The following is a 17,942-nucleotide window of genomic DNA, read 5'->3' as shown; positions in this document are numbered from 1 at the left end:
ACAAAGGTGTTGATACAGGTAGAAAATTGTAAATTTTGAAATGGCAATAATTAATATCGAATTAAGAAAGTTACAACAGTGTTGGAATTCAATTTCATCCTAGATGAATGCACACTTATTTTCTGATGACTAATTTTTCTTTTAAAGGTAGACGATTTGAGATCTTTGAGTGGAATGGAAGAATGTAAGTCTCTCTGCTCTATTTCTTAAGTAAATGCTGTAAATCTGATCAAGGCTGTCTGTTTATATTATCAAAATTGTTTTCAAATTGAAATGGATACACGTTTTATGTATATATATTTATATGAATTAGATTCTGGACCAATGCATCTGGCGGTTACTGGTACAACGTCGTATAGTGCGAATTTCCAATGGCATCAGGGACCGAGCTGTTACGATCGAACAGACATACTACTGATGTATAACGTGTCTGGACAGTCACGGACAATGCACGTACACAAGGACTCGGAATACTACACGCTGGGTAACCTGGATCCGGAAACTACGTACACCGCCCAGTTCGTGGTTGAGTACGGGGATGAGAAAAGTGACCCAGTCAAAATCGCATTCACTACAGGTAGATCTTAATTCATTCTAGAAATAGAAACATTTTTGCATGATGTTTGCAAGCTTAATATACTATTTCTTTTAATTGCAATTTCAATTGTTTTAAATGTAAGCATTTTTATTATATTTTTATCACTTTCAGGAGAATATGAAGGTTTATCAGCTGGTGCTATTGCTGGAATAACTATAGGTATGTGTTAAAGTGAACAAGAAAAATATATTGCTAATCTTAATATATCACATGTGCATGTGTCGATTATATTATGTCACCAACGTCACATTTTATTTCCCATCTCTTAACAATAAAGAAGAGTGAGTCATCGTTGATAATACGCTACTGTAATAACACGTCATAGACGAAATGTGTTAGTGGAACTTCTACAAATAAGGTCAATAAATAATTTACTTATAGTCCACCAGCTGCAACACCGACCTGATATTAGTTAACTGTTATCTAACTCAGTAAATAAATAAATGCTTATTTCATCAAAAGTCAGGTAATCACTTTGAAATTACCGATTACATTAATATTGATTTGGTTTGAAGAGTAGATGGAAAATGGGCCCTATCTAAACAGTATTGCCGTACAAAAACAATGGATTCAATAAACAAACCTTTTTTTTTTATCTCCGTGATTGAAATTTGCTGAGACAACTTTGGATGATTAATTTAGTTCCTGGGCATATTAAGTACATAAACTTTCCAATTTTCTACTAAAAATATAAAAGATAACGTGACACAAGTGTCATAGTCAGTCCTTGAGTTCTACAACAGCGTTGATGATTCGGAAGACTCTCAACAAATATTTTAGAATTGGACAGGCAAACACATGTCATAAAACATAAAAAAACCAATTACTGTGTGTGTTACAACAATTATGAAAGACATTCTATCATTTGCTTTTAATCACTCTCATTGGCTTGACTAGTAGTCCGTAGCAGTTAATGTAGATTGAAGGCGCGTCAATTAATCATTAATTTTCTAACGAGTGTAAATTTTACGAGGACATCAAAAACTGGTTCATAAAATGCGACTTTTTTAATCAATGGATATGGCTGCAGTAATAAATCATGTCTGTAGTTATAAAAAACATTAGAACACACGCACACGAAAGTCTCTTTTTCTGGATTCATTATATGTGTTTAACATCACATATTCACGGAAACTATACTTATATGTTTAGCATATGAGGAATCTAAACATCGATCAGGGTAAATAAGAAGTGTTTTTGTCAATTTACGTAAAACCTTTATTAGACGCACGGTTTTTTAGAACATTCTTTCTAGTTGTTTTACAATCTCGCAAATACATAAATATTAGTGTTCCATAATATTCAGTACTAGGACGTGTTTTGATCCGTCAGGTTGAATAATTATCCTTCATGTTGAGAGCATTCATTAGTTACTACGTACGCAGACAACACCTTACAATGTGTTAAATGTGAGTTAGTCAATTATGATGAAGCAATGTTAAGCGAAGACCTAAAGTTGTCACGTAAGTGGATGATACACAGTGCGGTGTTATTTTTAACCTGTTTCACATTTGGTTGTTATGTTTCCTGTAATATATGAGTGCGACTTTGAATCAATTCGTCGGTGCCTTATATTCTTTGACTTTTTTCTACTGTTTATAATATATTTTGTTGTTGTTTCGTGATAATGTATGTTTTGTATGTGTATAGTGTATGTTAAACAGGGCCGATCTGTAAATTAGTGTGCTATCAGGTCTCAATACATTTCCACAGTTATGCTGATCCTTGTGGGCTTACTAATAGCTGGTATAGTGCTCTGGAGGACAGGCAAGCTCAATCGCTACAAGGAGTCAATCTACGGTCAAATACAGCGGCGGATAACCAGGCGTCGGCGATCTAACACCTACAACAACTCGGGAGAGGTCAACAGGCATCAAGAACGAAAGTCATTTGCGGTAAATATTTTAAACTGATAAAATTCTACAACGTATCATTATAAGAAATATAATTTTGTTTTCTTACACAAATTGTACTCAGTAGGATGCTTACACCGCGAACGTGAACATAATGTTATTAACAGTGAATTCTTATTTTTACCTTTTAATTATACGATTTATTTTCATACTAAAGCAACTAAAATAATCTGCTGCCTTTTTCAACACCGAATTCTCTCCTGCATATTTGTTGTCATTTTCTTAATACCTTGCTTAGCAATACCTCGCTTTTGACGTTTATCTATCAGTAGGTGGAGCAAAGGCTGATTAACATTGAGACAAGCTTGAGTGTGATGCTTACTAGTGCAGGTTCTACGCGATAAATTTCGACATTTAGCGAAAGTAAAGCAGTTTGATGAAGATGTCGGAGATGTATTATGGTCCCGATTGAGTTTTCTATGTAACTGTATGATATGAAAATAGCTATATATTGTTATGTTCAACATCCGTTGAAGCAGAATTTGCTTGCCCTTCCGTAATATCTGATCTTATTGTACATTTTCAAAGGTCTCTACTCATGTTAATCTCTCTATCTCTAGTTGATTTTGTTTTAACGATTTTGAATTCGGTTTGCGGTTTTTGTTGACACATTGGCATTCCTTTTTTTATCTCCAATGTTATTGTCGTCTCAAACATTGATGACATTTCACAAGGACCTAATCATTCATGTTGTCTCCGTTCAGAACCTGGCCTATTCGGATGTCGGTGATGAGGATGTGTATCTGTATGGTCAAATGGTTTTTAATGAGAACCAGTCGTGGGAGGTTCATCATGGTGAAGTGTCTCTAGTTGAAAAGATGGCATCGGGGCGGTTTGCTGACGTTTTCAAAGCTTCACAAAACTGCAAAAAGAACAACAGAAAGATCGTCGTTGCCAAAGTGTTAAAGGGTAAGAAATCTATGACGTAAGTGTTCATTCCAATATTACCGAGGAAAATACTTCTTTTTTTGTTGTTTTCTTTTTACCTTGAATGCATATTGATTTCATTGTTGTTTGTGTTCCAGAGTCACATACCGAACTAGACGAATTGGTAATGAATGCTAAGATAAACTTCTTCGCAACAAAGACTGGTTCCCATGCCAATGTTATTGAATTCGTTGGAGCTGTCCTTGATAACAAACCACGTACGTATTTATATTTACCATTTTGAATATTGTTATTTCATAAGAAAATCCATGAAACTGCATAGAAAACACATATTGAACTAGATATGAAACAAAGATGAAATTGCACGATTATTAAATTTTAAAAAGAAAGTAAAATATTAAATTCCTACGTGAAATAAATTGCCTAAATACGAATATCTACACTATCATGATCCGCTGATATTTATACATAGGAGTTAATATTGCTCTTTCGTACATTGAAATGTACATTTTATTATCTCATAAACACTTTTAAAATATAATTTTAAATGTTTTGGTTAAAATAATATCTTCAAATGTCAGTTAATCTGACGAAGAAATGATATCAACGTGCGGTGTATTTTGGACGTTTTTGCCCCAGTTTATACTTGGTATGGATAGCGAGAGATATGCCTCAGATCAATGAAAAATGCTACGAAAAAACGTTAAAAAGTGTAGAAAGCATAGGACACGAATGTGCTAATGCTACCAACATTCTCGAAGCCTTTATCGTTAGAACATTGTTTTCAATATTTGTGTGACACGTCTCCGTATACAAATTGATACATGTATTGCCTGTGTATAAAGAGACTCGATTTTTGTATGATATTAATAGTGTTTCTTTCGGCAGGGACAATATCACATATTTTTCTATACCTAAACGAGAACAATAGCACATCGGTGAAGGTCATCAGGGATCTTCACCATTGGCGGCGTTTGCTTCAGTCTCTCGGAACGTATATGTTGTGCCTCTGACTTATATTTCAAAAGAGACTTCGAATTAGGGAAATGCGATCGGGAAAGTCGAGTGCATGAGGGTAATACGATGGATAGTTACAATTGATGGCTGATTTTAGTAAACTGAGATCTGTACTCATGACCTATTACATGTACAATGTACCAACCAGGGATAATACCACATCAGAAACAATAAAACACACATTTCTATCATTTGTGATATTGAGAATTATGCCCTGCAATTCGATCTACATTAACCGAACCCTCTTTTACTGAGATATCTAAGAAGGCCATTTTCTATTATATCTTTGATTGTTAAGTCTGATGAACAATACCATAACTGTGACATAATTTGATTTCTATCATTAATTGTATTCAAATCTTCGCTTTTAATATCGAAATATCGCTTTATAATTCATAAACGCATAAATTATCGCAAAGATACCCCAGTCATCATTCAGGATAACAAAAATGACGGCGACAGTGGATAAAGGTTTCTCAGCTGGCAGGTTGGATATAGACTTCATGTAGTATATGATAATTGCACTTGTCTTGGCATGTAACAAACCGCTTATATCACTTCAGTGGGATGTGCCTTCCAAATATCTGGCGTTTTAAATCGTTTATATCAACCTTCAACGCTTAACTAGTTTAGACTCGAGTGAAGCTACGAAAATCCTGTGACGTGGTCAACTGTGACATATACATCAATGAGAAAAGACAACGGGTGAAAAATACCCTACAAGTACAGTACAAAACAACAAATGTCGCATTTTAGTAAATAGTAAGCGAGTATTTCAGCGAAATATGTCGTTATGTTGAGCATGTGACATTTTGTTATGAACGAACATTAATAGTATAGCTGTATAGCCAATGGTTTGTTTTTGTTATTCAGTTGGTCCATTCATGCTGTTGGAGTTGTGTGAGGCAGGTGTGATGAGGACGTGGCTGCAGAATCGGCGAACAATGATGACGGACAGTGTCGTGGACACCTTATTTCGAATGACCTTTGACATCGCTAAAGGAATGGATTACCTCGCCTCAAAACAGGTATCCCTTGATTCAATAAAACAAAACAAAATTGTGTTGCATCTTACGTCCTCCCCGCCTAAATTTAGCATTTCAACAAGGTTCATTGTAGTTGCCAAATCCTTTCATTTCACTTTCAGATATATCAACGATGGGCTGTCTTTTGATAACGGCGTTACATCTTCTGAACGAAAACTTACACTATAGATCCTTCTTCTTCAGAAGCTTTCATCGATCTTCACTAACAATATGAACAACAGGGACGGTTCACTTCTAAGCTGTGTGATAAGTGTGACAACTTCAATTTTTCTATCTTGTAATTTTGGGTTCTCATTTGATCGCCATGAGAGATGTGGACCTCTGCAAGACAGGATTACCACACAATGGTTCGAGAAATGTGGGTTTATGAAGATAGTGAATAATATTTATGACCACAATAATGATCTAATTGCGAATAATTTCCTTCCACAATGTAAAAGTTGGCGGTTTTTATCATGCTAATTTGTGTGTTTTGTTTCATTGATACTACCCCAGTTTTCATTAAGACAAAGATTTACGTATTTGATTTCATCGATGAATCATCTGCTTGTATTATCCTTGTCGTCGTGCTAACATTTGTCCAGGCCTTATCATCTGCTTGTAATATCCTTGTCGTCGTGCTAACATATGTCCAGGTGTTATCATCTGCTTGTATTATACTTGTCGTCGTGCTAACATTTATCCAGGCGTTATCGATCTTAAGTACGAATTCTGGTTTTGATGATATTTCGGGATATGCTTTGATTTTTAAAAAGAAAAACGTACATACGTACTCTATGTATATATGAAAGCGTTGTGCGAACATTTGTCCAGGCGTTATCGTCTGCTTGTATTATCCTTGTCGTCGAGACAAAGATTTACGTATTTGATTTCATCGATGAATCATCTGCTTGTATTATCCTTTTCGTCGTGCTAACATTTGTCCCGGCGTTAACATCTGCTTGTATTGTCCTTGTCGTCGTGCTAACATATGTCTAGGCCCAGGCGTTATCATCTGCTTGTATTTTCCTTGACGTAGTGCTAACATTTGTCCATGCGTTTTCATCTGCTTTTATTATCCTTGTCGTCGTGCTAACCTTTGTCCCGGCGTTATCATCTGCTTGTATTGTCCTTGTCGTCGTGCTAACATATGTCTAGGTCCAGGCGTTATGATCTGCTTGTAATATCCTTGTCGTCGTGCTCCCATTTGCCCAGCCGTTATCGTCTGCTTGTATTATCCTTGTCGTTGTGCTAACATTTGTCCAGGGGTTATCATCTGCTTGTAATATCCTTGTCGTCGTGCTCCCATTTGCCCAGCCGTTATCGTCTGCTTGTATTATCCTTGTCGTTGTGCTAACATTTGTCCAGGCCTTATCATCTGCTTGTAATATCCTTGTCGTCATGCTAACATATGTCCAGGCGTTATCATCTGCTTGCATTATCCTTGTCGTCGTGCTAGCATTTGTCCAGGCGATATCATCTGCTTGTATTATCCTTTTCGTCGTGCTAACATTTGTCCCGGCGTTAACATCTGCTTGCATTATCCTTGTCGTCGTGCTAACAGTTGTCCATGCGTTATCATCTGCTTGTATTATACTTGTCGTCGTGCTAACATTTGTCGATGCGTTATCATCTGCTTGTATTCTCCTTGTCGTCGTGCTAACATATGTCTAGGTCCAGGCGTTATGATCTGCTTGTAATATCCTTGTCGTTGTGCTAACATTTGTCCAGGGGTTATCATCTGCTTGTAATATCCTTGTCGTTGTGCTAACATTTGTCCAGGCCTTATCATCTGCTTGTAATATCCTTGTCGTTGTGCTAACATTTGTCCAGGCGTTATCGTCTGCTTGTATTATCCTTGTCGTCGAGCTAACATTTATCCAGGCGTTATCATCTGCTTGCATTATCCTTGTCGTCGTGCTATCATTTGTCCAGGCGTTATCATCTGCTTGTCTTATCCTTGTCGTCGTGCTAACAGTTGTCCATGCGTTATCATCTGCTTGTATTCTCCTTGTCGTCGTGCTAACATATGTCTAGGTCCAGGCGTTATGATCTGCTTGTAATATCCTTGTCGTCGTGCTCCCATTTGCCCAGCCGTTATCGTCTGCTTGTATTATTCTTGTCGTCGTGCTAACATTTATCCAGGCGTTATCGATCTTAAGTACGAATTCTGGTTTTGATGTTATTTCGGGATATGCTTTGATTTTTAAAAAGAAAAACGTACATACGTACTCTATCATCATCTGCTTGTATTATCCTCGTCGTCGTGCTAACATTTGTCGATGCGTTATCATCTGCTTGTATTTTCCTTGACGTAGTGCTAACATTTGTCCATGCGTTTTCATCTGCTTTTATTATCCTTGTTGATACTACCCCAGTTTTCATTAAGAAAAAGATTTACGTATTTGATTTCATCGATGAATCATCTGCTTGTATTCTCCTTGTCGTCGTGCTAACATATGTCTAGGTCCAGGCGTTATGATCTGCTTGTAATATCCTTGTCGTCGTGCTAACATATGTCCAGGTGTTATCATCTGCTTGTATTATACTTGTCGTCGTGCTAACATTTGTCCCGGCGTTAACATCTGCTTGCATTATCCTTGTCGTCGTGCTAACATATGTCTAGGCCCAGGCGTTATCATCTGCTTGTAATGTCCTTGTCGTCGTGCTAACATATGTCTAGGCCCAGGCGTTATCATCTGCTTGTATTTTCCTTGACGTAGTGCTAACATTTGTCCATGCGTTATCGTCTGCTTGTATTATTCTTGTCGTCGTGCTAACATTTATCCAGGCGTTATCGATCTTAAGGACGAATTCTGGTTTTGATGATATTTCGGGATATGCTTTGATTTTTAAAAAGAAAAACGTACATACGTACTCTATGTATATATGAAAGCGTTGTGCGAACATTTGTCCAGGCGTTATCGTCTGCTTGTATTATCCCTGTCGTCGAGCTAACATTTATCCAGGCGTTATCGATCTTAAGTACGAATTCTGGTTTTGATGATATTTCGGGATATGCTTTGATTTTTAAAAAGAAAAACGTACATACGTACTCTATGTATATATGAAAGTATGCAATAACTGTTTTTAAATGTATTATGTATAGTGTTTTCAGTATGTTCATCATGTCTATATATTGTAAAAGAAAAAAACAAGAGAATACCGAAGTGACAACAAAACCAAACCTCGAGCTCAAAATCGATCAAACTAGGGCAAGATATGAACAAAGAAAAGATTGACATGGCTGTTGGTAGGGGAAGCAGATATGTTGCTATCAACGAAAAGTCCTCTTTATCGTACAGCTTAGTTGTAGGCCGTCCCTGTTGGTCATGTTGAAAGTAAAGTTCGAGAAAAGCGGCTGAAGTTGACGGGTCTGTGGTGTCAATGTTTCTAAGATGTAATGGTATCTTTAATCGATGTGATCAATACATTTCTTAATATTCAAAGACAGCACATCGTCGATACATATTACTGTGAAAGGACCTGTCTAGGCGTGTGTTACCAGTCCTGATAAGCTCATCAATAAGGACTTGGTTAGGTGTTTGTTATTAGTCCTGATAAGCTCATCAATGAGGACCTGGCTAGTTTTTTGTTACCAGTCCTGATAAGTTCATCACTAAGGACTTGGCTATGTGTTTGTTACCAGTCCTTATAAGTTCATCACCAATGTTACCAATGGATACCGTATGAGCCGCCCTGAATATTGCGCTGACATGTAAGTTATTTGTTTCTTGTGACCTATGTTGCTATATTAACGGAGTGTAATCATTATAGTAGACGTGGAGAAATACATTTAACAGTTAATAAGACAACTGTTTCATTTCTAGATTATTCATCGTCACCTTGCTGCTAGAAATATTCTTCTGGCGTCGTCATTAGAAGCGAAAGTCGCAGGGTTTGGACCTACGAGGGAAACCGAGCAACAAGACGGTGACACTGGAAAGGTCAGTGTTGTCACCTCACGGTGATATCAGGTCCAACCTGTTTGCAGCATGTTTCTGTCAAGCCGTACAAAAAGAGGAACATTCTTAGCCATTATTTAAGGCTTTGTAGGAAAGAGAATTTCAACATTCATTGCATACCATAGTGAGCAAGCTTAACAGGAAATTCAAAATAGAGTCTTAAGGTAAAGTCTCTCTTAATGATCGCCTCTTTGCTAAATGGTTAGTTGAAGGTAAACTCTTCTACTTCACATTGTAGGAAAAAGTACCAATCAAATGGATGGCTCCAGAATGTATGACGTCATTGAAGGACGCTACAATGCAGAGTGATGTATGGTCCTACGGAATCGTCTTATGGGAAATATTCAGTCTTGGTAGGTAGGAGATTGGTATACCTAAAATATGTAGAAATGTCCCTCTGGATACATACAAATAGTTCAGGCTGGAAACATAATTTTGTGAGTTATGTTTTTTAAAAATTTTAATATGCATTATAGGTAGGTATTTTATCGATTTAACAATGATTCAAACATATGATATACAGTACTAGTAATAAACACATTTTGCCGTGCAAGTGTTTTATCATTCATTCATGTGTAACATATTCTGCTGACCTGACAGGTGACACACCGTATCCCGGGATACGGAGCATGGACGTGGCCACCAATGTTACCAATGGATACCGTATGAGCCGCCCTGAATATTGCGCTGACATGTAAGTTATTTGTTTCTTGTGACCTATGTTACCTAAACATTTATCGCGGTAACATACAAGAAGGGACTTTACAAATCGGTACCTTGGCGGTTTTAAGGCGTGTTTCATTACTTGATTAGAAAATTGCGTATATATTGTTTACCTAATATGTAAAAATAATGTACTATGTGATGTTTATTGTAAATTGTGAATATATGTTCTAATATTTATTATTTACTACAAAGAGATTTAAAAGGGAGTATGTATCTTGCATGCTGCACAAAAATATCAATAATTATATTTCTCATTCCAAAAATGTATAAAACATTTCAGTCGTTATTTATCCCTTTTTTTAATACGCGAAGAATTATTGACATACTTATTTTTTTAATTATATCATCGCTTAATCTATCAATCAGAAGGGGGCATAACTCTGCAGATACTTTTACTGTATGCGTATGTCTTACACAGGCACTATGAGTTAATGAAGAAATGCTGGCAGGATAAACAGTCGTCACGACCAAAATTCTCCGCCATCGTTCAGGAAATCAGCAGCACCTTCAGTTCGAGCCAGGACGACTACTATTATTACGCAACGCAGTGACCACGGGGATTGAGCATCGTCAACATCAAAACAAGAAACCACAAGGACAGTTTTCAACCACTTCACGAGGTCATTTCAAGGACTGACCTTTGCCAACATTCAAACAAGAAAACGCAGGGACAGACTACAACCACTCAACGAGGTCATCACAGGGACAGACTACAACCACTCCACAATGTCATCACAGGGACTGACAACAACCACTCCACGCGGTCATCCTCAGGACGGAGACCACCAGGCCAGACTAAAACAACTGCATAAGGTCATCACCAGGACGGAGACCAACGGGAAAGACAAAAACAACTTAACAAAGCAATCACAAGGACGGAGACCACAGGGACAGACTTCAACCACTCCACGAGGTCATCACAAGGACGGAGACCATCAGGTCAGACTAAAACAACTTCATAAAGGCATCACCAGGACGGAAACCAACGGGAAAGACAACAACAACTTAACAAAGCCATCACCATGACAGAGACCACAGGTACAGACTACAACCACTTCACGAGGTCATCACAGGGACTGACTTTTGTCAACATTAAAACAAGAGACAACATGTACATACTTCAAGTACTTCACAAGATCATCACAAGAATCACAGGGACAGACAACAACCACTCCACGAGGTCATCACCAAGACGGAGACCTCCAGCCCAGACTAAAACAACTGCATAGGGTCATCACCAGGACGGATACCACAGAGACATACTAAAACAAACTTATAGGTCATTATATTACCAGAACGGAGATATAAGGACAGATTATAGCCACTCCACTTTATGACTACAACAAGTGACTACTGCGGCTACACTTGTCATCACAGGGTCTGATTATCATCAACATTAAAACAAGAGACCACAGGGACAGACTACATTTACTCCGAGAGGCCATCACAGCGACTAATACTGTCAGCATTAAAACATGCGATCCTATGATCTGACCACACTACAACAGTACTTCAAATGGCCGCTGTAAACAAGTCTACCAAGGAATCCCGTCATTGGTCTTTTTAAAGCAAACTTTTAAGTGACTCCTAATGTATTTGTGAACACATTTTGATATCAATACTAGATATCATTGATGAAAACCCTTTTTTAATATTAATATGATGCAAGTACTTTTCGATGTGTGGTACGTATAATAAGAACATGATTGGCTGCCTTCCTACCCTATACATCCTGAATACAGCTAAGCTGTTCACGTTCTCTATTTCACCGCATGACAGTTTCTTAAAGTGCAAATTCGGTGTTTTTTAAAAACATAAAAAACAATGAAATTAAAAAAACGTTTACTGAAGGTATACTTTTATAAATGTTTGCATATTTAGGAATACATTGATTTGCATATGATGTGTGGGATGATATATATGATTCAAATTAAATGTGAATAATATTTTAATTCGAGTGTTGTTGTCAAACAAGTTTTCATTTTACAACAGCTGTGGTATATATTTAAGACATAAACAGAGTCACTTGACCCTGTTTGTGGCACAAAAGAAAGGATGGGTGGGGCGGATAAGGAGTTATATTCATATAACCACACAACCTGAACATGTTACAGATGGGTTTAAACTGTTTGAAGTTCTTTCTTTGATTTCAAACGACTTTTCCACCTATATATATAGCCTCGTTAGTGACAAATGATTGACAGATTAAGGACGTCAATGTCACATCTGACAAACTATTCTCTGACATATCAGTTGTGTCACTCGAAGAAAAGGTGTACGCAATACTTGTGTCAAAGTTAATGTCCAAAGTAAGTCAAGAAAGAGAAGCAAGGAACGTTTCTTTTTGTGGAGTATACATAGCAAATGGTCTCTGTAAACGTGCCATCAGAATATCGCTACCATACTACATGGGTTTAGAAACACATGATTTTTGTTGTTGTTTGGGATTAAGCCTTCTCGCAACTGTTAGGGTCATATGAGGACGTTGCAAGCAGAGCTAACAATATCTCTATTTCCGAATTAGGACATGTCAAGAATACACTTTGTATCAGGGAAATGCATTTGTTGATTTGTAACTTGAAGCTTCATTCATGAACGTGTCTCCATTATGCTTGACATTACTTACCTACTAATATTGCTTTTGATTCAAAGTTTTTTAAGAAAAGGTCAGTGCTAGCGTAAACGCTTTATAACTCTCTGTGATGTTATACATCCGCAAGACAAGTCATAACCATTGCAAATGAAAAGTGTTGTAATGTTTTGTAAATGCTTTTTAATAGCAACATTGAGTGTTGAGAAAGGACAATTTATAAAAAGTTGACTTATTCATTATGGACACAATGCCTTTAGTATACATATACCGGCAAAATATGTTATTCGGACAGTGTACATGACCCTTTTATATTACCATAGCTATTATCAGTTTGGTTTGAAGCTTATATACCCCTATGTAGCAAGTTATAGAGAACGTGAGCTTTGCATGACCTAGGTATATAAATGAAGTTCATGTAATAAGTTATGTCGTAGCAATCAGTTCGGTCGTAAACGAGACTGACATGTTTTAAGTCCAGTTAACACGTTTTTAAGAAGCTATCAGCACTGATGCCATATTGACTGATTTAACGTCGCTATATACAATTCTAATAGCTGAAATTGAGGGTGAATATAGCATCTTTAAGGTGTTTTTAACCTTAACTGCCAGAACGTATATGACGTGGTTACGATGATGATTATAGTCAAGTTATAGTATCTTGTGTTCAGTTCAAATTAATACTTAAACCGATGGTTCCGTTTGATCACTTTTGTAAAGAAACTATACNCCCCCCCCCACACACACATCAGTTCAATACTGTTTTCATAGTTCACGCGTAAAATATTCTGCTTGTGATGTTGTAAATTTGGTGGAAACAGTATACAGGAAGATATTAAGGCTAACTAGGACATGTAATTATCAAGCAAACATAATAAAAAAGAAGAAAGGAATAATCAATCAAGACTTTTATTTGCACACTTCACTAAAGTAACTTATACAAAAATCTTGGCTCTAGACAAGGAAGAAGAAAATAAAACTTGACCAACAAAAGGCAGACAAATCGGACTTTAATCACGGGAAGGGAATGCACGATGGGAAAAATCGACCGGATTCTATTGACTTGGGGTTGCGCAAATTGTTTATTTAACGTTGGTTAGGTTCAAATAGACGGGTTAGATCTTCAATTTTGATATTTGCTATGATTGTTGTGACTTTTTCGTGATGCTAAAATAACAACATCCAAAGTTTTCATGAATTGAAAAGAAATGTAATGACAATATGTGGAAGCCTTCATGTTTACCAGCTTAATTTTCAGAATGCAGAATAGAGTTTCCAGTTTTTCTTCATAACTTTGTCTTGTATTACAAGCCAACATGAATGGAAGTGATAGCTACAAAATGTCTTAAGAAAGACTTTTCACATTCATCGTGGATTTAGGTGCTTATACATAAGAAACTGAAACTATCATAAAATAATCGCTAGAAATCCTGATAAGGAAGAATATCATGAATCGAAACCAAAAGGCGACGCAGAAACGCAGAAAAAGAAAATATCATACAGCACCGTATGACCGTTTTGTCCATTTACGACTTATCAAAATATATGTAGAAACCTTATAATATGACAATGATGCTCTTAACACGTTAAAGTTTGTACAAATAGGCAGCAACAGCTAACTTAATCGAAACAATTACCTTGAAATTGTAGAATCGCACAACATTGCAGGTTGCAGAGTGTCCACAAAGTGTACGAAAACGAAGATGTTCGATAGCGATCCTTGTTGACATTGATGAATAAATAACTTAGGAATAAAATATTATTCCGATTTTAGGCTTACGTTATCTCTATTTTGTTCTTATTACCATATTTGAACTGATTTATATGTATGCTATATATTTGTGAGTAAATAAGTTTTTTATCAGTTTGCAAACATAAGGGACACGTATATCATGTCAACAGTACAATCGATCTTTGTCTAACCAAGGTGATAATGATAAGACGAGGCGTTATCTACAAAACACATTAAAGGTTACTGAAGGTAAATCCCCTATGTCACCCATTAGGAATGTTTGATTGCCCCACAACTGTCGATAACAAAACATGGAGTTGGTCACAGAGGCGATTAGTGTTATCGTCATATAAATAGTATGGGTAGAGTGGTATGGGGATCTCCGGATTATCTGTCTGTCCTCTACCAGGAACAATTTAGTATATCTTATACTTAATGCTCGAAAACCAAATTCGCCTCCTACCAAGTCACCATCTTGCAAATACCTATTTTATTCCGACAACAATACAACCAAGGCATTTGTGTTCTTCTATCGTTATATACAAAACTCCCCGGAAGTTAGGTTATAAATATGTATTATGTAATTCAAACCTTACCAGGTAATAAAACAACACTAAGAAATGTCTTGTTTGCAAGAGACCCGCACTTATACACTAAAATAGCTGTGATATCATTCGTTATGTTAGGGTGATCACATCTTGCGTGATTTTATTCACGTGTCTAACGTCATCATACAAGTTATTGAACTAATATGACATCCTTTATATATACACTTATATAACTCGCAATCACATCAACCCTCACTCGCAACATCCCTAAATGATAGAGAAACCACGCCATGACCGACGTGATGCTGGTTATTTGGAAAGCTAACTTGTATAATCAGTGATCAAGTCTACACAACAATTAATTTCCTATTAAATGTAGGAAAGTTCCCTAAACATTTTATATGTCAGAAAACATTTCAACAGCTAACAAATATAAATACCTTGTATATGACACGTGTAATATATAGGACATAAACACGACGTCACTTTGACAAACAGAGGTAGGCTGGCTGTGACAACGTGACAGCAAACATTGTACAAAGCTAACAACTGTATAGTCATTATTAACGGTTGGACAACTAGGGTTGGGCGTTTGTGGTGGAACCGCATGGCATACTCTCTAGCAAACGCTGAACAGTTTTCCAATATAATATAGAAAAACAAAAACGATATTAAAACGCTTACTCTAATCTCATCGACATATTTTTATCTGTTCAAAACGAGTTTCAATCCTAACTCAAACGAAGTATAATCTTATTTAGATGCGAAACCGACCGTCATTTCAAAAATTCTTATTTTCTTGCGTTTCATCAATAATAGGATTAAAATTGTACATGCACAAGCATATAAATTGTACTCCATTAAAAAGAAATTCTGATTCTACCTGTTCAATTTCTCTGTTATTAAAACTGGAGAGTCTTATAAATTGTTATTGAAAAGTCATATGCATATCAATTCAAAAGCTTGACTTGGATATTTAGGGGCATTTTGTTGATTCACAATTTTAGAAAATCTCCTTGTTGTTTTGCATAATATAATCAAAAGATAACATAGCATGAATGTTTCTAATGGATAGATGCAGAAAGGGCTGTTTGTATGCCTCTCCCTTTTCTTCTGCATGCATCTTGTACATGAGAGAGAAGACAGGTCCGATTAAAACTTTTATAAAGTGACAGTAACAAAAGATGAAGCATGAATATTTTTCTAAACTGCCTTTCGATATCCTTTACAATTTGAAAAATATGCATTTGCTAATATTGGTTTGGAAAAGCTAATGTACACCAGGAAATGTTTGCCTCGGTGGGTTGCTGTTTATAATGAGCTTGAATATATCGTTACAGGAAACATTGGTACTCAGCGTGCCATACATTCAACGCTTGGCGGAAACGTTATATTTGGTCGAAAGTTAAACTGGAGGAAAATTCCTCATTACTAAGTATAATCCATATTCTTTAATACATTTAAATATTTAACACTCCACTGACACAGATGAGACATTATGTAATGTTTTACACAAGTTTGTCTTTCACAGCTGATAACGTATCACAGTAAGCGATTACATGACATACCGCCTGATGTCTGCCACGTTACATGCAGTGCGGGAAACGCTTATGTTTGTTTCCCGTTTAGTTTAGGTATTTATACTTGTGTATCTTTTGTAAAAAAGGGAATCTGTTCAGATCACTAAAGTATAGACTCGACAGGAAATCTTTAGAAATAATATACAAATCTTATATTCGTCCAAACCTTGAGTAAGTGTTTTGTGGAATAATTGTAATCAGTCAGAATCCGATCTTCTTGAATCCATCCAGCTGATTGCTGCTAGAATAGTTACTGGATTACGTAGGGGTACTAGTCATGCTGTCATTTATAATGAACTAGGATGGGATACACTTAAGAAACGCAGAAATGACCAGCAAAATATGCTATTTTTTTTAAATAACAAACCGTCATACCCCTAATTATCTGTTTGAAAACATTGAACCTTATATTATAAACAATGACTTAGTGACTCATGATATTCGACATCAACGTATATTTCAAACACCCATTTGCAGAACTAGTATATATTTTAACAGTTTCTTTCCTAGTATGATGTCTCAGTGGAATAGATCCGATTGTAATTATTATAATTTGAGGTCGGTAACTGCACTTAAAAAGCAACTCGTTCATCATGCCATCTTCCTAATGCTGAGGAAACATGTACACATGCTTTTAAATATGGAGGGACTAGATCTTTTAACGTCATTTTATGTCAACTTAGAAACCATGCAAGTCAATTAAATTCTGATCTTTTTAGAGACCACCTTACTAATAGCCCATCCTGTATATGTGGCAACCATGACGAAGATGTGGATCACTTCTTTCTATACTACCCTAGGTATAAAATACTCTAAAGACAAAACCTATTAGACTCTCTGTCTCATTTGCAGCTTAACATTCAATTAAACCTACATTTAAATCTCGACTTAAACCTGATTGAACATTTAGTAAATAATATCAATATACTAACTAGGGGAAGTAACCATTTAGTCATGATCCTAATTCTGCTATTTGTGTCTGTGTTCAGAAATATATTGTCTACTAACAGATTTTGAAATAACTGTTAATTCTAGTCCCAATGTGTATGTATACATGTCTATATGAATACTCCTTCAACACGGATCCTGCTCTGGGTTGTCAATGACTGGGTAGGCACACAGTGGTTGTGTGTATGGATATGTTAGTGCTGCCCAGTTATAATTGTTATCTGGAGTAGGAGCGTTGATGGAGGACTAGTTGGTGTTACAAATTATTCAACTAATGCTATTTAATATTTACTGTATTGAATGAAGGTTCCAGTTTTTGATATTAATACATTTTGTAAAATTTATAAAATTTGATTATTTTCAAATGCAGTATACACACATGGGTTTCCATTTTGAAATATATTTTATATAT

The 17,942-nt window shown here is 36.3% G+C and overlaps 1 protein-coding gene across 2 annotated transcripts in view; it reads left to right on the top strand.

Annotated features, from left to right (window-relative positions):
- LOC110456947 overlaps positions 1-12,085 on the top strand; it is a 49,812-nt gene extending 37,727 nt beyond the window's left edge. For both annotated transcript variants that reach the window (XM_021508027.1, XM_021508022.1), the window contains exons 12-22: positions 148-184; positions 314-577; positions 710-757; positions 2,312-2,493; positions 3,216-3,420; positions 3,537-3,656; positions 5,290-5,444; positions 9,272-9,388; positions 9,645-9,759; positions 10,007-10,100; positions 10,551-12,085. In XM_021508027.1, the coding sequence (XP_021363702.1) occupies positions 148-184; positions 314-577; positions 710-757; positions 2,312-2,493; positions 3,216-3,420; positions 3,537-3,656; positions 5,290-5,444; positions 9,272-9,388; positions 9,645-9,759; positions 10,007-10,100; positions 10,551-10,683 (1,470 nt within the window). In that variant the 3' untranslated portion in view covers positions 10,684-12,085. The remainder of the gene's footprint in view (positions 1-147; positions 185-313; positions 578-709; positions 758-2,311; positions 2,494-3,215; positions 3,421-3,536; positions 3,657-5,289; positions 5,445-9,271; positions 9,389-9,644; positions 9,760-10,006; positions 10,101-10,550) is intronic.
- The last annotated feature ends 5,857 nt before the right edge of the window (positions 12,086-17,942 follow it).

Source organism: Mizuhopecten yessoensis, unplaced genomic scaffold (genome assembly GCF_002113885.1).
Source record: "Mizuhopecten yessoensis strain PY_sf001 unplaced genomic scaffold, ASM211388v2 scaffold1063, whole genome shotgun sequence".
Classification (NCBI taxonomy): domain Eukaryota; kingdom Metazoa; phylum Mollusca; class Bivalvia; order Pectinida; family Pectinidae; genus Mizuhopecten; species Mizuhopecten yessoensis.
This window is presented reverse-complemented; position numbering and strand designations above follow the sequence as displayed.